This window comes from Coregonus lavaretus, assembly GCF_964263955.1.
Source record: "Coregonus lavaretus genome assembly, contig: HAP1_SCAFFOLD_434, whole genome shotgun sequence".
Lineage (NCBI taxonomy): Eukaryota > Metazoa > Chordata > Actinopteri > Salmoniformes > Salmonidae > Coregonus > Coregonus lavaretus.
In genome coordinates, this window is record NW_028163652.1 from 2,514 (window position 1) to 29,500 (window position 26,987).

A 26,987-nucleotide genomic window follows, 5' to 3' on the forward strand; every position below is an offset into this window, starting at 1 on the left:
ATTCCAGACGCTACTTCTATTGAGAGACATATAAAAGGTAAGACGACGATTGTTATGATATTAATGTAGTTGATGATATTGTTATGATATTAATATAGTTGATGATATTGTTATGTGTATTCATATAGTTGATGATATTGTTATGTGTATTCATATAGTTGATGATATTGTTATGTGTATTCATATAGTTGATGATATTGTTATGTGTATTAATATAGTTGATGATATTGTTATGTGTAGTCATGTAGTTGATGATATGTTTTGTGGACAGTGTTATAATAGGCCTACTCTCCTTATCATGTTTTGGATATAAATTAGATGCGTGGGGTGAATTAGTTCTGTTTCCATCTGAGTGCCCCAGGGTGATCGCTCCTACACTATCTAGAATCTAAAAGGGTTATTTGGCTGTCCCCATATGAGAACCCTTTGTAGAACACTTTTTGGTACTAGGTAGAATCCTTTCCACAGAGGGTTTTACCTGGAACCCAAAAGCGTTCTCCTGTGGGGACAGCCAGAGGACCCTTTTGGAACTCTTTTTACTAGGTCTATAGACTTGTCTTCTCAAAACAGGCTTAAAACACAACATGCAACAAACAAACTTTTTCTCTTTCTAATCTACTGTTAACGCTTTTCACTCAGGAAGGTATGTTGTGTGAAAGAGAGACAAATAAATACTGTGGAAAGACTAACAACAACTTACACTTCCTCAAAACCCACCGTAGCAAAACGTTTGGCAACGGAAACTGTTTAGGTCACCTTGTACAGCGTTTGGAGTAAACTAGCCTCCCGAGTGGCGCAGTGGTCTAAGGCACTGCATCGCAGTGCTAGCTGTGCCACTAGAGATCCTGGTTCGAATCCAGGCTCTGTCGTAGCTGGCCGAGACTGGGAGACCCATGGGGTGGTGCACAATTGGCCCAGGGTAAGGGAGGGAATTGCTGGCAGGGATGTAGCCCAGTTGGTAGAGAATGGCGTTTGCAATGCCCGGGTTGTGGGTTCGTTTCCCACGGGGGGGGCAGTATGAAAAATAATGTATGCACTAACTGTAAGTTCTTCTGGATAAGAGTGTCTGCTAAATGACAAAAAAAAACAGTTTATTGCAACATTTTAAAACTGTTGGCTGCGGTGTAAACTAATGGCTGTTGATGCCTGCCTCATGCTGAAACTTGTATGTAGCCTGAGGGGTGTACTATGATGCAAGCTAGATATACTGTTTTTTCAAAGCTTATCTACATTTCAGTTAGCTTCACATTCCAGATCAGACTTCACCCATTAGAATATACAGAGTGCTAGTCATCAGGAAGGTGCTCTCTCAGCAGAACTGAAAATATCTCAATGACTTGACATGTTCTGGTTGTGAATTCAGGCTACAAGGTGAGAATCTTTCCAGGGATTATTATAAAGTGGTAGAGAAATGTAATGTCTGATGTAATTCTAGTACAGTGAATGGAAGTAAAACACTCAGACCTAACAGTCGACTTCTACTGAGACAGGTACGTCTCAGTTTAATCATACAAAATGGAGCTAACTGAATGTGGGCAAGTCAAATTCAATATATTCATATATTATAGTTCTACATTTAACATTTGATATGATAACTGTAATTGTATCATAGTTCTACTATATTGTAGTGATCCTCGCTAATGAGCCATGTCACAATTCCAACCAAGTAACCCAATTGGCGCCAACGGCGCGATGCGTAGGATGTTTGCCTTTTACACGTGCAACCTGGGTTCGCTTCTCTGCCCTGCTGTTCGCTACATTGGTGTCAGAAGTAGTATGGTGTCTGTGAGGCCATCAGAATGTATGGTCCGGACGTGTGAGGGGTCTGAGTAGTCGAAGCACGGGACTTTTGTAGGGGACAGTGTGAGTCAGGTTACAATTCCCATTGTAGCAATAGGGTTAACCCTACTGCTGTTAACCCTACTGCTGTTAACCCTACTGCTGTTAACCCTACTGCTGTTAACCCTACTGCTGTTAACCCTACTGCTGTTAACCCTACTGCTGTTAACCCTACTGCTGTTAACCCTACTGCTGTTAACCCTACTGCTGTGATGCGTAGGGTGTTTGCCTTTTTGGCCAGCGACCTGGTTTACCGCCCTGCCCGCTGTTTAGACTTAAAACCGATTTGTAGGTGATCAATCCTGCTACTGATAACCTGTGTGAACTGATCTGAACAGGTTTAGGCTGGTCATCTAGGATATTGTAGGCTATAGCCGAGGTATAGACCTTGATCTGCATATCACTAACAAACTGCTATTATACAGTAAAACCTAGCCTACTTTACATAATATAAAATCTCTTACTTGTTGCAAAAAACCTTTCTGTACGGATCACTGATCCCCCTCAGATCAATCATGTCCATTTTAGCCCTTCAGTCTACATTCTCAGATACGTTTAGAAAAGAACAGATTGAAAGAAATAGTCTACTTTTAATAAATACACATTAGCCTGAGAGAGTGGAAGGGCTGAGAGGAATTTGGCCTTGTGTTGCTGCACTGTCTATAACTACCTAAACAAACAGTAACAGGGAGATGAGGTGAAAGATATCAGACACGACTACATGTTGTTACAGGCTTTGGTATTTCCATTTATATTTTGAGGTTGGACGTTAGCACGTTGGCCGCACCTCTTGGCGCCACCTCAATAGACAGTATGCTTATGCCTGTGCTGGCTTGTCATCTCTTTAGTCAGCAGGGTTCCATCTGTTATGTAATATTGAAGAGCAGCTGGTCCAGTGTTCTGGCTGGCCTTAGAGATGTTAGAAGACTGGCACCTCTTTGTAGCTCTGCTTCTTTAAGTTGATGAACAAAGTCTTTCTGTCTTGTATCTCCCAGGGTTTGGTCTGGTTTGGTTTGATTTGGTCTGGTTTGGTCTGGTTTGGTCTGGTCTGGTTTGGTCTGGTTTGGTCTGGTCTGGTTTGGTCTGGTTTGGTCTGGTTTGGTTTGGTTTGGTTTGCTCCACTTGTTTTTCTACTCCATATTGTAAGTTGGAGGGTTTTTATTTCAGATGTCCTCGTCTGGAGCCACTTCAATGGGCGCTCATGGTGGGTGTCTTTTAGGTACCACTTTCTTGTTGCTAGTCAACATTCATTGGACACTAGGGATTGGACGATTAAAACCGGAGGTCTGATACGCCGTTGCAGTTTTCAAAGCACTACTGATTCGACACAACGTATCAATGCTTGTATCAAAGTAACAATACTACGTGATGATGACTGTCGAAGCTTCGGATATCACACTACCATCTGACAGCTGTCAAAAGAGCTCTGACCTCTGCTGGAAGCTTTGTGTTTTTATCTATACTGAACAAAAATACACTGCTCAAAAAAATTAAGGGAACACTTAAACAACACAATGTAACTCCAAGTCAATCACACTTCTGTGAAATCAAACTGTCCACTTAGGAAGCAACACTGATTGACAATAAATTGCACATGCTGTTGTGCAAATGGAATATACAACAGGTGGAAATTATAGGCAATTAGCAAGACAACCCAATAAAGAAGTGGTTCTGCAGGTGGTGACCACAGACCACTTCTCAGTTCCTATGCTTCCTGGCTGATGTTTTGGTCATTTTTTAATGCTGGCGGTGCTTTCACTCTAGTGGTAGCACAACCCACACAAGTGGCTCAGGTAGTGCAGCTCATCCAGGATGGCACATCAATGCGAGCTGTGGCAAAAAGGTTTGCTGTGTCTGTCAGCGTAGTGTCCAGAGCATGGAGGCGCTACCAGGAGACAGGCCAGTACATCAGGAGACGTGGAGGAGGCCGTAGGAGGGCAACAACCCAGCAGCAGGACTGCTTCCTCCGCCTTTGTGCAAGGAGGAGCAGGAGGAGCACTGCCAGAGCCCTGCAAAATGACCTCCAGCAGGCCACAAATGTGCATGTGTCTGCTCAAACGGTCAGAAACAGACTCCATGAGGGTGGTATGAGGGCCCGACGTCCACAGGTGGGGGTTGTGCTTCAGCCCAACACCGTGCAGGACGTTTGGCATTTGCCAGAGAACACCAAGATTGGCAAATTCGCCACTGGCGCCCTGTGCTCTTCACAGATGAAAGCAGGTTCAAACTGAGCACATATGACAGACGTGACAGAGTCTGGAGACGCTGTGGAGAACGTTCTGCTGCCTGCAACATCCTCCAGCATGACCGGTTTGGCGGTGGGTCAGTCATGGTGTGGGGTGGCATTTCTTTGGGGGGCCGCACAGCCCTCCATGTGCTCGCCAGAGGTAGCCTGACTGCCATTAGGTACCGAGATGAGATCCTCAGACCCCTTGTGAGACCATATGCTGGTGCGGTTGGCCCTGGGTTCCTCCTAATGCAAGACAATGCTAGACCTCATGTGGCTGGAGTGTGTCAGCAGTTCCTGCAAGAGGAAGGCATTGATGCTATGGACTGGCCCGCCCGTTCCCCAGACCTGAATCCAATTGAGCACATCTGGGACATCATGTCTCGCTCCATCCACCAACGCCTCGTTGCACCACAGACTGTCCAGGAGTTGGCGGATGCTTTAGTCAAGTCTGGGAGGAGATCCCTCAGGAGACCATCCGCCACCTCATCAGGAGCATGCCCAGGCATTGTAGGGAGGTCATACAGGCACGTGGAGGCCACACACACTACTGAGCCTCATTTTGACTTGTTTTAAGGACATTACATCAAAGTTGGATCAGCCTGTAGTGTGGTTTTCCACTTTTTAATTTTGAGGGTGACTCCAAATCCAGACCTCCATGGGTTGATAAATTTGATTTCGATTGATATTTTTTGTGTGATTTTGTTGTCAGCACATTCAACTATGTAAAGAAAAAAGTATTTAATAAGATTATTTCATTCATTCAGATCTAGGATGTGTTATTTTAGTGTTCCCTTTATTTTTTTGAGCAGTGTATAAACGCAACATGTAAAGTGTTGGTCCCATGTTTCATGAGCTGAAATAAAATATCCCAGAAATGTTCCATATGCACAAAAAGCATATTTCTCTCCGATTTTGTGCACAAATTTGTTAACATCCCTGTTAGTGAGCATTTATCCGTTGCCAAGATAATCCATCCACCTGACAGGGGTGGAATATCAAGAAGCTGATTAAACAGCATGATCATTACACATGTGCACCTTGTGCTGGAGACAATAAAAGGCCACTCGAAAATGTGCAGTTTTGTCACAAAACACAATGCCACAGATGTCTCAGGTTTTGAGGGAGCGTGCCATTGGCATGCTGACTGCAGGAATGTCCACCAGAGCTGTTGCCAGAGAATTACATTGGTGTCAGAAGTGGAATGGCGGCTGTGAGGCCATCAGACTGGCCTGGAGGTGTGAGTAGTCGACTTCCTGGTCGGAGGGGGCAGTGTGAGCCATATTCCAATTCCCACCATGTGGGTTAACCCTATTGGTGCGATGCGTAGGTTGTTTGCCTTTTACAAGTGCAACCTGGGTTCACTTCCCTGCCCCGCTGTTTGCTACATTGGTGTCAGAAGTAGTATGGTGTCTGTGAGGCCATCAGATTGCACGGCCCGGATGTGTGAGGGGTCTGAGTAGTCGAAGCACGGGACTTGCTTTTATAGGGGGCAGTGTGAGACAGGTTACAATTCCCATCGCAGCAATAGGGTTAACCTAGTATTGGCCAGCGACCTGGGTTCACTGCCCTGCCTTGCTGTTTGATACAATATTAATATCACAGGCTACCAAACGTCCGTTGAACAAAGAGACACAACAATATGAGTGAAAGGATTTTAGGATAATATCAGTTAGTGTTTATTTAGAGTTGTCTTCTGGGTTCAGCCTTCTAGCTTCCTTTATCAATTGGGTGAAATATAACAAATGACATGGTCTCAGAGTTTGGAGATAATCAGTCCCAGTTTAATTCGCCCATATTGTCAATTTTTATTTCCCCAGAGCAGCAAGGGAATCTAGAGACTCAACCTTTGCAGAATCAGAATCACCTTTATTCGCCAAGTACATTTGCATGTACATATGTAGGATCTTAATTTGAGCCAGTTTGCTACAGCAGGAAAATATTACTGCAGCAACAGGAAATGTGAATTATTATGTGAATTATAATTAATGGACATTTTTGTAGCGGTTGATCCATTTTTATTAAGAGAAACTCAAGTCTGGCATTTCTAAGTGGAAATTACAAACTTCAGAAGCCTTTTAAAACCTCAAATATACTACAAGTTATTCTGCGGTGGAGGGTGATCAAATTAAGATCCTACATCCGTACACATAATTTTACATGGTGATAGTGACAGACAACATTTAGAGACAGAATACAGACAGAAGAGTTTACACAAATGTCTGTACAACATTATACACAACTAGGAAGAGTGAGCATAGAGCTATAAGAGAATGAACAGTGGATATACAGATATACAGTACAGTGGGAATACAGTTGGTATACAGATATACAGTACAGTGGGAATACAGTTGGTATACAGATATACAGTACAGTGGGAATACAGTTGGTATACAGATATACAGTACAGTGGGAATACAGTTGGTATACAGATATACAGTACAGTGGGAATACAGTTGGTATACAGATATACAGTACAGTGGGAATACAGTTGGTATACAGATATACAGTACAGTGGGAATACAGTTGGTATACAGATATACAGTACAGTGGGAATACAGTTGGTATACAGATATACAGTACAGTGGGAATACAGTTGGTATACAGATATACAGTACAGTGGGAATACAGTTGGTATACAGATATACAGTACAGTGGGAATACAGTTGGTATACAGATATACAGTACAGTGGGAATACAGTTGATATACAGATATACAGTACAGTGGGAATACAGTTGATATACAGATATACAGTACAGTGGGTATACAGTTGGTATACGGTGGATGTCCTCATGTACAGTACCAGTATAAATATATCTAAGAGAGATTAACAGAGTGCTAATGTAGTATAGTTCAGTTATTTAGTGTACAGTTCAGAGATGGCTTGATGTGGTGAGCAGCATAGAGTGTATAGTCCTTTAGTCTCTATGGACCAGATGGTAGTGTACAGTTCAGAGATGGCTTGATGTGGTGAGCAGCATAGAGTGTATAGTCCTTTAGTCTCTATGGGCCAGATGGTAGTGTACAGTTCAGAGATGGCTTGATGTGGTGAGCAGCATAGAGTGTATAGTCCTTTAGTCTCTATGGACCAGATGGTAGTGTACAGTTCAGAGATGGCCTGATGTGGTGTGCAGCATAGAGTGTATAGTCCTTTAGTCTCACTGGGCCAGATGGTAGTGTACAGTTCAGAGATGGCTTGATGTGGTGTGCAGCGTAGAGTGCATAGTCCTTTAGTCTCACTGGGCCAGATGGTAGTGTACAGTTCAGAGATGGCTTGATGTGGTGAGCAGCATAGAGTGTATAGTCCTTTAGTCTCTATGGGCCAGATGGTAGTGTACAGTTCAGAGATGGCTTGATGTGGTGTGCAGCATAGAGTGTATAGTCCTTTAGTCTCACTGGGCCAGATGGTCGGTTGGTCAGGAACACAGCATGGGGAAAGAAACTGTTCAGATGGGGGTCTATAACATCCTATCACATAGGTTTACAGCAGCTGACCGTTGCAACGTTTTTGCTAATAACTCAAACTGCCTTATTTAGATAAAGACATAATCTCTGTACAGATGTAGGATCTTAATGTGATCACCCAGTTGCAGGAGAACTGAAACTTGTAGTGTATTTGAGTGTATTAAGCTTTAAAAAAGGTTTCTGAAGATGATCAATTCCACTTTTCTATTAAAAGAATTGTTCATTAATTATAATCCACATAATAATTCAAATGTCCTGTTGCTGCAGGATTCTTTTCCTGCTGTAGCAAACTGGCTAAAATTAAGATCCTACATCTGTAGCAATACACCACTCTTTGATGTACATGGCTATATCAGGATTGACTTTTGACCATTTGACATCTTTTATTTACTGTTGTTTAGGCTGGTTGAATGAGTCGCCTATAAAAGCTACTTCATCTGCAAGAGAACAGGCGGCTGCACCAGCGACTGTAAGAAGTTATGTGATTTCCCCATATGAACGTGAAAGTAAGTGTGTAGCCTACGCAGTTACACAATGGCTGTTGAAACTGTGGCACATATTTCTCTGTAACATTAGAAGTCGGATGAATGTGTTGATATGTAGGAAAGACGGGCAGACTCTCGTAGGTCTAGGCTAAACTACAAACTATTAGGGCCTACATAAAGCTGGCCCAACAGCAGAGTCCCAACAGCAGAGTCCCGACAGTAGAGTCCCAACAGCAGAGTCCCAACAGCAGAGTCCCAACAGCAGAGTCCCAACAGCAGAGTCCCAACAGCAGAGTCCCAACAGCAGAGTCCCAACAGCAGAGTCCCAACAGCAGAGTCCCAACAGCAGAGTCCCAACAGCAGAGTCCCAACAGCTGTCCTATCATTTCTCTTCATTATTTATCTTCATATGACAAGGATTAAAAAGGATTTGCCTGTAGATTGTCGACTTGATTCATGATGATGACTGCTGGCTAAGATTTTGAAAGTATGATGTTGACATGATCAGTCCAATCAAAGCTACTGTAGATATAATGTGATTTGAGGTCATTTTATCTGTTGGCCAATGACCTTCTTGGATGGGCACTTCTAATGTAACTCTATGGCAGCACCCAAGGGGCTTGCATTTTCTAGCTCTACCCTTAGACTTGGCGGTGACGTAGTGTCCCCATGAATGACAGAACACTGAGCCAATCACGGCACAGCGCTCCGTATTTTCTTCTGTCTTACCCCACCACCACAGAAAGCACTGAGCTAGGCTGAAACACCGGCATTTTGGAGCTGCCTTACTCAAGAAAACAAAAAGGAGACCATGTTTGTATGCGGCTTTATTAACTCAATGATATATATATTTATTTATTTTTACATTTTTTGCAAACTGATATGTGACATGTATTAATGCCAAAATAACATGCAAAACAGGAAAGGCCACCTGCCCTGAATAACGGGTTGCTGGTTGAGAGAATGCCAAGAGTGTGCAAAGCTGTCATCAAGGCAAAGGGTGGCTATTTGAAGAATCTCAAATATTAAATATATTTTGATTTCTTTAACACTTTTTTGGTTACTACATGATTCTATATGTGTTATTTCATAGTTTTGATGTCTTCACTATTATTCTACAATGTAGAAAATAGTAAAAATAAAGACAAACCCTTGAATGAGTGTGTGTTCTAAAACTTTTGACCGGTAGTGTATATATTTTTTACGTTGTTAGCGAACTGATATGTGACATGTATTAATGCCACAATAACATGCAAAACAGGAAAGGCCACCTGCCCTGAATGACGGGTCGCCACTGGCTGAGGTATAGACCTTGATCTGCTTTACACAAAAAAATAAACTGTTATACATTATAACCTAGCCGACTTTAAATTATAAAGAATCTCTTAATTGTTGCAAAAAACCTTTCTGTATAGATCACTGATCCCCCCCAGATCAATCAAGCCTGTTTTAGCCCTTCTGTCTACATTCTCAGATACGTTTAGAAAAGAACAGATTCAAAAATAATAAATGGCCGACTTTTAATGAATACAAATAAGGGTGTGACATGGCCATGGTGAAGAGATGTCACAACTACATATTCATGTGATTGCATTAAATCACCTGACTGTTTCGATATGTCTGTTAGTACATGTTGTGTAAGAGATAATTAATAAATTATAACAATTCACATTCAAGAATTACTGTGTTAACTACAACCAACATGTTGGATCTCTGTTTAGGGGTCAGTGGTCTAAAATGAGTCTCTCTGGGGAGAGAGAGGAGGGGGGCCCTGCCTCTAAAATGAGTCTCTCTGGGGAGAGAGAGGAGGGGGGTCCTGCCTCTAAAATGAGTCTCTCTGGGGAACATGACACCAAAGCTAAGAGGTGAGATGACAATTTTGTTTAAGAATTATTAAGAGTTTATTTCCTAAATGCTATTTCCACAATTTTTCACATGTGTTTTTTAGTCAGAAATGGTTGCTTATGGGTACCTTCAATATTACTGTTCTCAGATGTTTAATTAATAGATTTTAAATGTATATCATTATTATTATTATTATTATTATTGCAAAACGCTATATATCCATTGTTTAGCTGAAATTGAATGTTCGTATCCTGTATATTTGACTGTATTATCTGGTTGTCTCACCTAGCTATCTTAAGATGAATGCACTTACTGTAAATCGCTCTGGGTAAGAGCATCTGCTAAAGCATCTGCTAAACTGCCCTGAATGACAGGTCGCCACTGCTCCAAAGCAATTACATGTGGTACAGAAACCACTGACTCGCTGCATGTTTCTATTATCAAGACACCTGCTGGTACCTCTTAACTGGTTAGGACAGCTCATGAGGTGTCCTAAATATCTGCCAACTAGGTGGGACACTTATGAATAAAGAGGCTTCATGCATAGCTTTAATTTATACCCATAAGAGTAGGACTAAAATGGCTTTATTCTCAGCACTTATACGACACATTTTCTACTCTGAGACGCTTTTTGGATATGGGCCCAGATCTCAAAATATTGTAACGACCCAGTATTAAATGAGTCTGTCTGGGGAGAGAGAGGACCAATTTTTCTACTCTGAGACGCTTTTTGGATACGTGCCCAGATCTCAAAATCTTGTTTAAAAAAACGATTTTCTTTTGTTTGACATAATAAATAAAATAATATTACTAATGTACCCGACTTTAAAGACTGGGTTTAGTTTATTGTGTGGCTCTGCTCATGTCCGCGTTCTGGAACTGTCCGCGTCCCCGTACAGAACTGTCCGCGTCCACGTACGGTTTGGCGCCAAGCATATTGTCCAGTTACGCGCAGAGTGGTCTGAGGTGATGTTGGGGAACAACGACGGAGTTCGTTACAGTGTTGAGACGCCGAAGTTTATTGTTCAATTTGCTTTTTGCGTAATGGTCAGTGACAGTATGAGTGTAGCCAGATCCTTTTCACTCGCTATCCTTGTTTCATCTTGTGGTTCACCGGATTCGTCATCATCCTCGAGGGACAGACGAACGACCTGCTAGCTAGCCAAGCTAGTCGGTACAGCTAGCTAAGCTAGCTACTCTACCAGCAGCATCCTAGTTATCCTGGCTACCACTACATCATCACCGGCTGCCTGCATTTCTTGTGGACCGATGGAGCTCCCTGGTTGTTTCTTCCACCTGTTAAATACCGTGGAGGGCTTCTCCCTCTCTCGTTGACGGATGCTGGCCTACGCTCCCTCTGTCCGGTTCTCCTCTCTTCATTAGATGTACGGTAACTTTAGTGTTTAACCCCTCTGTGTCCAAGGACTGAACTTTTGAATATTATTTTCGGGGCACCTCAAGTGACATTTTTTACAACGTTTATTTCTGATAAAATTAGTTCATTGCATCCGCCATGGAGCCCAGTTTCATAATATTACCTTCTGTCCCTGGTTATGAAGTAATCGCGAAAAAACAAATCTTATGTTTGGGTATTTTTCACCCTACCAGCTCCTATTAGTTCTATTGAGCTCCGTGGCACCGACTCGCCTTCAGAACGTTCTATTCCCAGCCCATTGTTCTGCGTCACAATGCCAGCTTCACTATTGTTATCAATGAGACCTGCCTGCGTTAACCCTGTAGATTTACCTCAGGTAACTTATTATTAACAAGGTTACGGCTACTTGGTGAGCATTAACCCTGTAGGTTTACCTCAGGTAACTTATTATTAACAAGGTTACGGCTACTTGGTGAGCGTTAACCCTGTAGGTTTACCTCAGGTAACTTATTATTAACAAGGTTACGGTTACTTGGTAAGCGCGCACACTGTTCACCTGAGTACATGTTGTGATCACCTATAGTGAGGTGAGACACAGTTAAGGAGGCGATGGCTGGCGGATAGCCATCAAACATTCAACATTTTCTGGTCATGGTTAGCCATATTTGTTGTTGTTTTTAAAGTGTACAATCTAAACAAAACGCATGTCCCTGTCCTCTTTTTCAAGATGTGGCTGATTTTAAACAGCCAGAAGACATTTTTTAATCAAGAAATAACAATTTTTTTGACGACTTGTGGTTTCTAAATGGCTGCTGGGTAATTTGATATGCATCGAAATCTTCGTTCATAGGCATCAAATTGAGCGAATGCTGCGCAGGTTCACTGAGTTGCAAACCAAATGGGTATAATGGGGTGATTGTTGTCTAATCGGGTGGTCTAGCTAATGGATTTGTAGATCAGATGAAGTTGCTACCTCAGATTATGAGCCTAAGCCTAGCAAGTGTCATGAAGTGTCAGGTCTCCCGCAGTGGTCTAAGGCCACTAGAGATCCTGGTTCGAATCCAGACTGGTGTAGCCGGCCGCGACCGGGAGACCCGTGACTAATTTTTTTTTTTTTATGTGATGAATGAGTTATGTAGTACCCACATACGGCCACAAGGAGGGGCAAGAGTGCCATAAACCCATACTGTTTTTTGCCATATAAACCCTAAACCTAACAATCAATCAAATGTATTTATAAAGCTCTTTTTACACCAGCAGATGTCACAAAGTGCTATACAGAAACTCTTACCTACTTATAACCTATTTTAGCCGTAACCCTAATTCTAGGGTAGGGTAGCCTAGAACAATTTTTATAAACTATTTTACTAATAATATTAACTTAGTAAATACAATTATAGTATCATTTTGTTACTCAAAACCTGTCTAAGCGTTTTGCTGTTGTTTTTTTTTAAATTAGTTATTTTATGATATTTATTATTGCAAGGCAGAACACTTAGACACATTTGTGTTATTTTTCTAATATGGTTTGAATTGGGTGACCTAGTAACCTCTTTGTGAAAGTCCAGCAATTGCCATGGGATAGGTGGGGAAGGTTTGAGACTGATCAAAGGAATTAACAAGAAAAATACACTTTATTTTTCAGCTGCCTCACTAATGTCCGTATGTAAATTAATAACTTGTAATGCTAAATATCTCCAATAGATGGCAGCATAAGACCATGAAGCATCAGTTATAGGCTACAAGCAGCAATATGATTGACATAAAATAGCATGCAACCAAATACTATATGTCCCATGTCTAAAATGGTCACTCATTACTTTAGTTAGCTAGATATCTCGTATTAGGCCTGTGATGCTTTTGGAAGAGCAATTAAATAGTGACTATAGCAGGTGTTGAACCCCTGGTACATAATCACTAGTCAGATGCTCCAACCTCAACCCTAGTATACATGCATTATAACCTCGGAATAGAAAAGACAAGAGTGCGTCTTCCAGCCGGCCAATAAATTACATCATGCAACCCTCCCGGTTAGCAAATATACCTCAACATGCCCCTCGCTTGTGCTAGAAGGCAGAGTACTCGCTGCCGCTGACGGCACAAGCTTTTAGGAGTAAATAACCTATAGAGTAATAATAAACATCACAGTAATCTGTTAAATGCTTTTTCAGTTGTTCCTCTTGCGTTAGCAGTACTTCATATGCCTTCCCAGAAGACATTTTTTACATCAGCAGTTGTCACAAAGTGCTTATATAGAAACCCAGTCTAACACCCCAAAGAGCAAGCAATGCAGATGTAGAAGCACGGTGGCTAGGAAAAACTCCCTAGAAAGGCAGGAACCTAGGAAGAAACCTAGAGCGGAACCAGGGGGTTTAAACCAGCATCACAGAGAGATGGATAAACCATGTGATTCTATGCTTAGATCTTCTGTGTTTAAAGTGACGCATGAAAAAAAAAAAGTTTCTAACAATTCACAACTTTCTATATCTACCGACGCTGTTCTACAGAGTTCTACAAAGTTCTACAGAGTTCTACAGAGTTCTACAGAGTTCTAGAGAGTTCTATAGAGTTCTATAGAGTTCTACAGAGTTCTATAGAGTTGTACAGAGTTGTACAGAGTTGTACAGAGTTCTACAGAGTTCTACAGAGTTGTACAGAATTCTATAGAGTTCTATAGAGTTCTATAGAGTTCTATAGAGTTATACAGAGTTCTATAGAGTTCTACAGAGTTCTACAGAGTTCTACAGAGTTCTATAGATATGAGCGTTTTCAAGTGCAACGTTAATAACAACGGTTTTTTGAACCAGCTCAGAGATTTAACAATGTTCCTACGAATGTTCTATCAATAAACTAGATAGCCTTAAGATGCTTTTGTATAAGAACATCTGCTAAATGACTATAATGTAATGTTTTACGTACAGATCTCATATTACTGTATTGAATTTTGTACATTTGGACAGATTTTTGTTAAAAAATGTAGTTATTTGTTACATTTGACTGTGTGAAACCCAGCAGTACTACTTATTTATCTGAGAGTGAGGCTGATATATATTAATACTTTGTAAAACCTAGCAGTACTACTTATTTCTCTGAGAGTGAGGCAGATATATATTATTACTGCGTAAAACCTAGCAGTACTACTTATTTCTCTGATAGTGAGGCAGATATATATTATTACTGTGTAAAACCTAGCAGTACTACTTATTTCTCTGATAGTGAGGCAGATATATATTATTACTGTGTAAAACCTAGCAGTACTACTTATTTCTCTGAGAGTGAGGCAGATATATAGCATTTTGCAAAAAAACATGATTATTTGTCTGTCTGAAATGAAACCATCAAGTGATAGATTTTAAACAAATACATGTCTGTCGTTGAACAATCCCATGCCATGATTAGATAGTGAAAAAAAAAAACAATCTCTTTCATCATTTCTTTAAACAATAAAACATAATTTACCAGCATTTCTGAAAATTGATATATAGCGTTTTGGAATGAAACTCTTGTTTCTCCATCTGAGCTCAGAGTAGATGAGAGACGTAATGTTTGTCTCTGTTATGTTGAAGCCCAATCAAGCAGGAGAGACCAGCCTCCCCTGTACCCAGCTGTGTGTCCATGAAGAGTGACAAGTCTATGAATCTACCTATGAGGTTTAGAGAGGGAGACTTTTCTACTGAACAAAGGTAAGAAGATCTCATGGGTCATGGTCAGTGAGTTAAACAACACTGTCTCTAGTCATTTCTCCTCTCCCATTTTCCCATTTAATATTGTTGTTTTCATAATCCATAGGCTAATCATTTTTTCCATTTTCATAGCCATGAAACAATATTAAACTAACACAACATTCCCTCCCTGTGTGTGTGTGTATGTGTGTGTGTGTGTGTGTGTGTGTGTGTGTGTGTGTGTGTGTGTGTGTACTCCCTGGATGAGGAGATGTAATCTCATGTTTTGTCCCCAGAAACCAACAGGAGAGATCAGAGTCAGAGATTCTCAGTGGTCAGTCTTCCCAGAGTCATCAAACAGACCTGGCCTCCATATTCAGTGTATGTGGTCCTGTTATGTACATTTGTTTTTGTTTACCTCAAGTAAAGTTGGTCTGTCAATCATTCATGAATGTGTTAATGAGAAAGCATTTAGTCTCTTGCTTAACTGATTTACTTGATTTATTTCAGTTGCTTGAAGAGAATATTATGACATTTGTGAAGAACGAGCTGAAGATGTTCAAGAGGATTCTTAGTCCAGAACTCCCAGAAGGCTTTGAGAGTCAGAAGCAGGATAAGGAAGTGGTGGATGCTGAAGATGAGAAGCAGGAGAGCATTGCCAGAGAGGGGGCTCTGAAGATCACACTGCACGTCCTGAGGAAAATGAACCAGAAGGAGCTTGCTGACACACTGGAGAAAAGTAAGAGCTGTCTGCCTCATGTTGAATGCTGTTTTAGAACATTTAAAAGCTGTAGCTAAAGTACAGCTAAAGTAGCTGTGTAACTCAGTGATATTGTAGCAGCCTTAACACTACACCAAGTGACCTCATCAAGTAGCAGCAGGGATGTGTTGTGTTGTGTTGTGTTGAGAGAGAGAGAGAGAGAGAGAGAGAGAGAGAGAGAGAGAGAGAGAGAGAGAGAGAGAGAGAGAGAGAGAGAGAGAGAGAGAGAGAGAGAGATCATAATAATATAATCAGTCACACCATTCTGTAATGCATTATGAAAACATTTACACATTTATACAGTCAGTTAAGAGAATAAAGTATTATCATTTAAAATGTTATAACAGTCCTAGAATACTGTAGGCATTAAAACAGACGTAATATTAATATGCTCTGTGTTATTTCTAGATTCAGATGAGCGTGCTGTGATTCTTCAACGTGAACTCAAATCTAATCTAAAGAAGAAGTTTCAATGTGTATTTGAGGGGATCGCTAAACAAGGAAACCCAACACTTCTCAATAAGATCTACACAGAGCTCTACATCACAGAGGGTGGAACAGGAGAGGTCAATAATGAACATGAGCTGAGACAGATTGAGACAACAACCAGGAAACAAGCAAGACCAGAGACTGCAGTCAAATGTAATGACATCTTCAAACCCTTAACTGGACAAGACAAACTTATCAGAACTGTGCTGACAAAGGGAGTCGCTGGCATTGGAAAAACAGTCTCTGTGCAGAAGTTCATTCTGGACTGGGCTGAAGGAAAAGCAAATCAGGATGTCCAATTTGTATTTTCATTCCCTTTCCGGGAGCTGAATTTGATGAAAAAGGAAAAACACACTTTGATTGAACTTCTCAATCACTTCTCAATGGAAACCAAAGAATCAAGAATCTCCAACTACGACAAGTACAAAGTTCTGTTCATCTTTGATGGTCTGGATGAGTGCCGACTGCCCCTAGACTTCCAGAAGAACAAGATATGTTGTGACGTCACAAAGTCAACCTCAGTGGATGTTCTGCTGACAAATCTCATCAAGGGAAATCTGCTTCCCTCTGCTCTCCTCTGGATAACTACCCGACCTGCAGCAGCCAATAAGATCCCTTCAGGGTGTGTTGACCAGGTGACAGAGGTACGAGGGTTCAATGACCCACAGAAGGAGGAGTACTTCAGGAAGAGATTCAGTGATGAGGACCTGGCCAGCAGAATCATCTCACACATAAAGACATCAAGGAGCCTCCACATCATGTGCCACATTCCAGTCTTCTGTTGGATTTCTGCAACAGTCCTTGAGCACATGTTGAGTACAGACAAGACAGAAGAGATGCCCAAGACTCTGACTGAGATGTACTCACACCTTGTGGAGTTTCATACCAAACAGAAGAATGAAAAGTATCTTGGGAAAGAAGAGACAGGTCCACACTGGAATAAAGAGAGCATTCTGTCACTGGGAAAACTGGCTTTTCAACAGCTTGTTGAGGGCAATCTGATTTTCTATAAAAAAGACCTGAAAAGGGCTGGCATTGATGTCAATGACGCATCAGTGTACTCAGGATTGTGCACACAGATCTTTAAAGAGGAATGTGGGCTGTACCAGGACAAGGTCTACTGCTTCGTGCATCTGAGCATTCAGGAGTTTCTGGCTGCTGTATATGTGTTCCTCTCATTCATCAACAACAATGAGAATCTAATGGCTGAACCTCAATCAACCAGGAACTTTTTTGCACTGTTCAGAGACAAGCCTGAAGTTACTTTGTACAAGAGTGCTGTGGATAAAGCCTTACAAAGTGAGACAGGAAACCTGGACCTTTTCCTCCGCTTCCTTCTGGGCCTCTCACTGGAGTCCAATCAGAAGTACTTACGAGGTCTACTGACAAAGACAAGAAGCAGCTCACAGAGCCATGAAGAAACAGTCAATTACATCAAGGAGAAGATCAGGGAGAATCCCTCTCCAGAGAGGTGCATCAATCTGTTCCACTGTCTGAATGAACTGAATGACCATTCTCTAGTGGAGGAGATCCAAAGCTACCTGAGATCAGGAAGTCTCTCAGAAGAAGAACTGTCACCTGCACAGTGGTCAGCTCTGGTCTTTGTGTTGCTGACTTCAGAAAAGGAGCTGGATGTGTTTGACCTGAAGAAATACTCCAGATCAGAGGAAGGTCTTCTGAGGCTGCTGCCAGTGGTCAAAGCCTCCAGAGCTGCTCTGTGAGTACATAAAATGACTTTTAAGTACTAATCATCAGGAAGAAATATTCAGTTTAGAGAAATATATGTATTATTGAAAAACATATTGAATCAATGCATTGATGTTCACATTAGTATAACAATATGAACATACAATTCTAGGAGATGGAAGATGAATCTATATGTTGTTTAAGAGAATAAACCAAATGCATCTGCCATTGTCCTTCTACACTACTGGTGTTAAATTAACATTGTGTTTGTGAAATCATGATGAATCATAAATGATCGGCTATGAAAAGCCAACTGAGATTTATTCCTGATTATTATTTGACCATGCTTGTCACTTATGAACATTTTTGAACATCTTGGCATGGTTCTGTTATAATCTCCACCCGGCACAGCCAGAAGAGGACTGGCCACCCCTCATAGCCTGGTTCCTCTCTAGGTTTCTTCCTAGGTTTTGCCTTTCTAGGGAGTTTTTCCTAGCCACCGTGCTTCTACACCTGCATTACTAGCTGTTTGGGGTTTTAGGCTGGGTTTCTGTACAGCACTTCGAGATATTAGCTGATGTAAGAAGGGCTATATAAAATAAAATTGATTGATTGATTGATGATCTCTCTGTCAGGCTGTCAGGCTGTGGAGTCACAGAGGAAGGCTGTGCTTCTCTGGCCTCAGCTCTGAAGTCAAACCCCTCACACCTGAGAGAGCTGGACCTGAGTAACAATGACCTGAAGGATTCAGGAGTGAAGCTGCTCTCTGCTGGACTGGGGAATCCCCACTGTAAACTGGAGACTCTGAGGTCAGTATTCCTGTATCACTCAATGACCACACACACACTGGACACACTCTGGACACAGACACACACACACACACACTGGACACACACACACACACACACACAAACACACTGGACACACACACACACACACACACACACACACACACACACACACACACACACACTGGACACACCCCCACTGGACACACACACTGGACACACACACACACATACTGGGCACACACACACAAGAACACAATGGACACACACACACACTGGACACACACACACACACACACACACTGGACACACACACACAAACACACACACACACACACACACACTGGACACACACACACACACACACACACACACACACACACACACACACACACAAAAACACAATGGACACACACACACTGGACACACACACACACACACACACACACACACACACAAACACAATGGACACACACACACTGGACACACACACACACACACTGGACACACACACACACACCCACACACACACACACTGGACACACACACACACACACACACTGGACACACACACACACACACACACACACTGGACACACACCCACACACACACACACTGGACACACACACACTGGACACACACACACACACACACACACACACACACACACTGGACACACACACACACCCACACACACACACACTGGACACACACACACTGGACACACAATGATTAATTTAGAAACATGTTATCTATTGTTAATAATGATACATTCATTCATTTATGTACAGTACCAGTCCAAATTTTGGACACACCTACTCATTCAAGGGCTTCTTTATTTTTACTATTTTCTACATTGTAAAATAATAGTGAAGACATTAAAACTATGAAATAACACATATGGAATCATGTAGTAACCAAAAAAGTGTTAAACAAATAAAATATAGAATTAGCCACCCTGTACCTTGATGACAGCTTTGCACACTCTTGGCATTCTCTCAACCAGCTTCACCTGGAATGCTTTTACAACAGTCTTGAAGGAGTTCCCACATATGCTGAGCACTTGTTGGCTGCTTTTCCTTCACTCTGCCGTCCGACTCATCCCAAACCATCTCAATTGGGTTGAGGTCGGGTGATTGTGGAGGCCATGTCATCTGATGCAGCACTCCATCACTCTCCTTCTCGGGAGAATAGCCCTTACACAGCCTGGAGGTGTGTTGGGTCATTTTCCTGTTGAAAAACAAATGATAGTCCCACTAAGCCCAAACCAGATGGGATGGCGTATTGCTGCAGAATGCTGTGGTAGCCATGCTGGATAAGTGTGCCTTGAATTCTAAATAAATCACAAACAGTGTCACCAGCAAAGCACCCCCACACCATAACACCCCCTCCTCCATGCTTTACGGTGGGAACTACACATGCCGAGATCATCCGTTCACCCACTCTGCTTCTCACAAAGACACGGCGGTTGGAACCAAAAATCGCCCATTTGGACTCCAGACCAAAGGACAAATGTCCACCTGTGTAATGTCCATTGCTCGGCCCAAGCAGGTCTCTTCTTATTATTGGTGTCCTTTAGTAGTGATTTCTTTGCAGCAATTCGACCATGAAGGCCTGATTCACACAGTCTCCTCTGAACAGTTGATGTTGAGATGTGTCTGTGACTTGAACTTTGTGATGCATTTATTTGGGCTGCAATTTCTGAGGCTGGTAACTCTAATGAACTTATCCTCTGCAGCAGAGGAAACTCTGGGTCTTCCATTCCTGTGGCGGTCCTCATGAGAGCCAGTTTCATCATAGCGCTTGATGTTTTTTGCGACTGCACTTGAAGAAATGTTCGAAGTTCTTGAAATGTTCCGTATTGACTGGCCGTCATGTCTTAAAGTTATGATGGACTGTTGTTTCTCTTTGCCTATTTGAGCTGTTCTTGCCATAATATTGACTTGGTCTTTTACCAAATAGGGCTATCTTCTGTATACCCCCCTACCTTGTCACAACACAACTGATTGGCTCAAACACATTAAGAAGGAAATAAATTCCACAAATTAACTTTTAAGAAGGCCCACCTGTTAATTGAAATGCATTCCAGGTGACTACCTCATGAAGCTGGTTGAGAGAATGCCAAGAGTGTGCAAAGCTGTCATCAAGGCAAAGGGTGGCTATTTGAAGAATCTCAAATATAAAATAGATTTGGATTAATTTAACACTTTTTTGGTTACTACATGATTCCATATGTGTTATTTCATAGTTTTTATGTCTTCACTATTATTCTGCAATGTAAAAAATAGTAAAAATAAAGAAAAACCCTTGAATGTGTAGGTGTGTCCAAACTTTTGACTGGTACTGTATATATACTGTCACGAACTCTGATGCGGATGTGGTGCGAATCAATAGCAGGACACAGGAGCTCAGTTAATCCAGACTTTACTAGAAAATCCAAAAATCATAACACGGGTCAAACAACCCGGAGGCGAAACATACGCCACAGTGCGTAAAACACTCCCAAACCGAACTGCGCACGAACAATAGTGCGACGGTAAAACAAAGAGAGTCTAGCAAACAGCACTGCACCAAACGACAGGAAAACAATTACACACAACACATGACAAACAAATGGAACAATATATAGGGTACAAAATCACACTAACAGGGAACAGGTGCACAACAACTAGACAAAACCAAACGAACATCGAAAACATCCAACGGTGGCAGCTAGTACTCCGGGGACGACGAACGCCGAAACCTGCCCGAACAAGGAGGAGGAGCAGCCTCGGCCGAAACCGTGACATATACATATGTATATATGAATAGATATGGCAGGTTTCAGGACTCTGATGTATCTGAAATTGTTGAAAGAATATATTTTCACCACCCAAAGAATAGCAGTGTGATTTTTAATATGATTTGACTCTTTGCAGGCTGTCAGGCTGTCTGGTCACAGAGGAAGGCTGTGCTTCTCTGGTCTCAGCTCTGAAGTCAAACCCCTCACACCTGAGAGAGCTGGATCTGAGCTACAATCACCCAGGAGACTCAGGAGTCAGACTGCTCTCTGCTGGACTGGAGGATCCACACTGCAGACTGGAGAAACTCAAGTATGTAGAGGGTTTATGTCAATGTTCATATAAGACATGTTGGAGTTAGTTGAGACAAACATTCTGACCACCACTTGGACTAAGTTATATAAAGACTGTGTGTGTGTGTGTGTGTGTGTGTGTGTGTGTGTGTGTGTGTGTGTGTGTGTGTGTGTGTGTCCAGTGTGTGTGTGTGTCCAGTGTGTGTGTGTGTCCAGTGTGTGTGTGTTTGTGTGTGTGTGTGTGTGTCCTGTGTGTGTGTGTCCTGTGTGTGGGTCCTGTGTGTGTGAGTGTCCAGTGTGTGGGTGTGTCCAGTATGTGTGTGTGTTTGTGTGTGTGTGTGTGTGTGTGTCCGGTGTGTGTGTGTGTGTCCGGTGTGTGTGTGTGTGTGTCCAGTGTGTGTGTGTCTGTGTGTGTGTCTGTGTGTGTGTGTGTGTGTGTGTGTGTGTGTGTGTGTCCAGTGTGTGTGTGTGTGTCCAGTGTGTGTGTGTGTGTGTGTGAGTCCAGTGTGTGTGTGTGTGTTTGTGTGTGTGTGTGTGTGTCCGGTGTGTGTGTGTGTGTGTCCAGTGTGTGTGTGTGTGTGTGTGTGTGTGTCTGTGTGTGTGTGTGTGTGTGTGTGTGTCCAGTGTGTGTGTGTGTGTCCAGTGTGTGTGTGTGTATGTGTCCAGTGTGTGTGTGTGTGTGTGTGTGTGTGTGTGTGTGTGTGTGTGTGTGTGTTTGTCTGTGTGTGTCGTGTATCGTGTGTGTGTGTGTGTGTTTGTCCAGTGTGTGTCCAGTGTGTGTGTGTGCGTGTGTGTCCAGTGTGTGTGTGTGTGTGTGTGTGTGTGTCTGTGTGTGTGTGTGTGTGTGTGTGTGTCCAGTGTGTGTGTGTGTGTCCAGTGTGTGTGTGTGTATGTGTCCAGTGTGTGTGTGTGTGTGTGTGTGTGTGTGTGTGTGTTTGTCTGTGTGTGTCGTGTATCGTGTGTGTGTGTGTGTGTTTGTCCAGTGTGTGTCCAGTGTGTGTGTGTGCGTGTGTGTCCAGTGTGTGTGTGTGTGTGTGTCCAGTGTGTGTGTGTGTGTTTGTGTCTGTGTGTGTGTCTGTGTGTGTGTGTGTGTGTGTGTCCAGTGTGTGTGTGTGTGTCCAGTGTGTGTGTGTGTGTGTCCAGTGTGTGTCTGTGTGTGTCTGTGTGTGTCGTGTATCATGTGTGTGTCTAGTGTGTGTGTGTTTGTCCAGTGTGTGTCCAGTGTGTGTATGTGCGTGTGTGTCCAGTGTGTGTGTGTGTGTGTGTGTCCAGTGTGTGTGTATGTGTGTATGTTTGTCCAGTGTGTGTGTGTGTGTCCAATTATGTGTGTGTGTCCAGTGTGTGTGTGTGTATGTTTAGTGTGTGTGTGTGTGTGTGTGTCACACACTGGACACACACACACACTGGACACACACACACACACTAAACATACACACACACACTGGACACACACACATAATGGACACATACACTGGACACACACACACACACACATTGGACACACACACACACACTGGACACACACACACTGGACACACACACACACACACACACACACACACACACACTGGACACACGCACACTGGACACACTCACACACTGGACACACACACATACTGGACATACAAACACATACACTTGACATACACACACACACTGGACAGACACACACACACACACACACACACACACACTGGACACACACACACACACATACTGGACAAACACACACACACACACACACACACACACACACACACACACACACTGTATACACACACTCACTGGACACACACAAACAGTGGACACACACACACACACACACTTGGACAAATGTATATACTGACTGTGTGTGTGTGTTTGTGTGTGTTTGTGTGTGTCCTGTGTGTGTGTGTCCTGTGTGTGTGTCCTGTGTGTGTGCGTGTCCAGTGTGTGGGTGTGTCCAGTATGTGTGTGTGTTTGTGTTTGTGTGTGTGTGTGTGTGTGTGTCCAGTGTGTGTGTGTGTGTGTGTGTGTGTGTGTGTGTGTGTGTGTGTGTGTGTGTGTGTCCGGTATGTGTGTGTGTGTGTCCAGTGTGTGTGTGTGTGTGTGTGTGTGTGTCTGTGTGTGTGTCTGTGTGTGTGTGTGTGTCCAGTGTGTGTGTGTGTGTCCAGTGTGTGTGTGTGTGTGTGTGAGTCCAGTGTGTGTGTGTGTGTTTGTGTCTGTGTGTGTGTGTCCGGTGTGTGTGTGTGTGTCCAGTGTGTGTGTGTGTATGTGTCCAGTGTGTGTGTGTGTGTGTGTGTGTGTGTGTGTTTGTCTGTGTGTGTCGTGTATCGTGTGTGTGTGTGTGTTTGTCCAGTGTGTGTCCAGTGTGTGTGTGTCCAGTGTGCGTGTGTGTCCAGTGTGTGTGTGTGTGTGTGTGTCCAGTGTGTGTGTGTGTGTGTGTGTCTGTGTGTGTGTCTGTGTGTGTGTGTGTGTGTGTGTCCAGTGTGTGTGTGTGTGTGTCCAGTGTGTGTGTGTGTGTGTGTGTGTCCAGTGTGTGTGTGTGTGTGTCTGTGTGTGTCGTGTATCGTGTGTGTGTGTGTCTAGTGTGTGTGTTTGTCCAGTGTGTGTCCAGTGTGTGTGTGTGCGTGTGTGTCCAGTGTGTGTGTGTGTGTGTGTGTCCAGTGTGTGTGTGTGTCCAGTGTGTGTGTGTGTATGTTTAGTGTGTGTGTGTGTGTGTGTCACACACTGGACACACACACACACTGGACACACACACACACACACACTAAACATACACACACACACTGGACACACACACATAATGGACACATACACTGGACACACACACACACACTGGACGCACACACAGACACTGGACACACACACACTGGACACACACTGGACACACACACACACACACACACACACACACACTGGACACACGCACACTGGACACACTCACACACTGGACACACACACATACTGGACACACAAACGCACACACTTGACATACACACACACACTGGACACACACACACACACATACACACTGGACACACACTGGACACACACACACACACACATACTGGACAAACACACACACACACACACACACACACACAAACACACACACACACACACACACTGTACTTACACACTCACTGGACACACACAAACAGTGGACACACACACACACACACACTTGGAGAAATGTATATACTGACTGTTTGTGTGTGTGTGTGTGTGTGTGTGTGTGTGTGTGTGTGTGTGTGTCTGTGTGTGTGTGTGTGTGTGTGTGTGTGTGTGTGTGTGTGTGTGTGTGTGTGTGTGTGTGTGTGTGTGTGTGTGTGTGTGTGTGTGTGTGTGTGTGTGTGTGTGAGTTCAGGTGTATCCCTCAATGACTGTCTGTTCTTCTGCTTACCGCTACAGTGTGGAACATGGTGGAGAGAACACAATGAAACCTGGACTTAGAAAATGTGAGTGTTGACTGCTGTGAAGAATATGACTAAGAATAAGTCTTAATTCAAGTGAAGTCAAAGTCAAAGACCACCATCATTACTTACTTGGTCATATTAAATATCAGCTGTAGTTCTACAGAAGCACAAATCAGGGACACCAAAGTTTACTAAGAGTTGTTTTGACAATGTGTGTGTCTGTGTGTGTGGCGTGTTTGTGTTACTTTAGAAATGTGTGTGAAATGTGTGTGTGTGTGTGTTCAGTGTGTGTGTGTGTGTGTGTGTGTGTGTGTGTGTGTGTGTGTTTTCATGCTTGCATGCATACAGGTGTGGGTGTATGTCTGTTCAGGATGTGTGTGTGTGTGTGTGTGTGTGTGTGTGTGTGTCTGTGTGTGTGTTCAGTGTGTGTTCAGGATGTGTGTGTGTGTGTGTGTGTGTGTAATTAATGGGAATAAGTGTGTTTTATATTACCATACAGTATAACATATGATCATTGAACAAATCTCAAGTTACCTTAACTTCTCCTTTTGATACCTAGAAACATCTATATTAAATGAATTAGTGAAAAGTGAGTTAACATTCTAATGTGAATGATGATGATTTCTAATATTGTGTCTGGTTTCATCCATCAGATGTCTGTGATCTCACACTGGACCTAAACACAGTAAACAGATTCCTCTCTCTGTCTGAGGAGAACAGAAAGGTGACATGGAGGAGAGAGGAGCAGCCGTATCCTGATCACCCAGAGAGATTTGAGGACCGTGGACAGGTGCTGTGTAGAGAGGGTCTGACTGGACGCTGTTACTGGGAGGTAGAGTGGAATGGGAGTGGGACTGATATAGGAGTGGCATATAAAGGAATCAGCAGGAGAGGAGGGGGTAATGACTGTTGGCTTGGATGGAATGACAAGTCCTGGTGTCTGATCTGCTTTGACAACAGTTTCTCTGCCAGGCACAATGAGAAGTTCACTACCATAGACGTCCCCTCCTCCAGCCCCCACAGAGTAGGAGTGTATCTGGACTGGCCAGCCGGCACTCTGTCCTTCTACAGAGTCTCTTCTGACACACTGACCCACCTGCACACATTCCACTCCACATTCACTGAGCCCCTCTATCCAGGGTTTGGGGTTTGGGATGTTGACTCCTCAGTGTCCCTGTAAATAATAACCATGGTAACACTGGACACACACACACACACTGGGAACACACACACACACTGACACACTGGACACACACACTGGACACACACACACACTGGACACACACACACACTGGACACACACACACACACAAACTGGACACACACACACACACATACTGAACACACACACACACTGGACACACACACTGACACACACTGGACACACAAACACACTTGATACACACACACTGTACACACACACACTGAACAAACACACTGAACACACACACACCGGACAAACACACACTGGACACACACACACACACACACACACACACACACACAGAGGACACACATACATTGATCACACACACTGGACAAACACACCCACACACTGGACACTGTACACACACACACACACACACTAGACACACACACACACACACACACACACTGGACACACACACACACACTGGAGACATACACACACTGGACACACACACACACACTGAACAAACACACTGAACACACACACACCGGACAAACACAAACTGGACACACACACACACACACACACACACACACAGGACACACATACATTGATCACACACACACTGGACACACACTGGACAAACACACCCACACACTGGACACTGGACACACACACACTCTGGACACACACACACACTGGACACACACACACACACTGAACACACACACACTGGACACACA

General features: G+C 43.1%; 1 protein-coding gene across 1 annotated transcript; it reads left to right on the forward strand.

Moving 5' to 3' along the window:
* On the forward strand, positions 1-26,987 carry LOC311117910 (NLR family CARD domain-containing protein 3-like). Its single transcript, XM_084192808.1, has 10 exons — positions 1-37; positions 7,934-8,038; positions 9,739-9,882; positions 14,804-14,920; positions 15,196-15,280; positions 15,410-15,638; positions 16,068-17,865; positions 18,470-18,643; positions 21,542-21,710; positions 25,741-26,987. The coding sequence occupies exons 3-10, from the start codon at positions 9,755-9,757 to the stop codon at positions 26,272-26,274; spliced, it is 3,234 nt and encodes a 1,077-aa protein (XP_084048934.1). The 5' UTR covers positions 1-37; positions 7,934-8,038; positions 9,739-9,754; the 3' UTR covers positions 26,275-26,987.

Coding starts and splice junctions, on each gene's coding strand:
- LOC311117910 (XM_084192808.1), top strand. CDS start 9,755: ATGAGTCTCTCTGGGGAGAGAGAGGAGGGGGGCCCTGCCTCTAAAATG. Junction 9,883..14,803: donor CATGACACCAAAGCTAAGAG/GTGAGATGACAA, acceptor GTTATGTTGAAG/CCCAATCAAGCAGGAGAGAC. Junction 15,639..16,067: donor TGCTGACACACTGGAGAAAA/GTAAGAGCTGTC, acceptor TGTTATTTCTAG/ATTCAGATGAGCGTGCTGTG.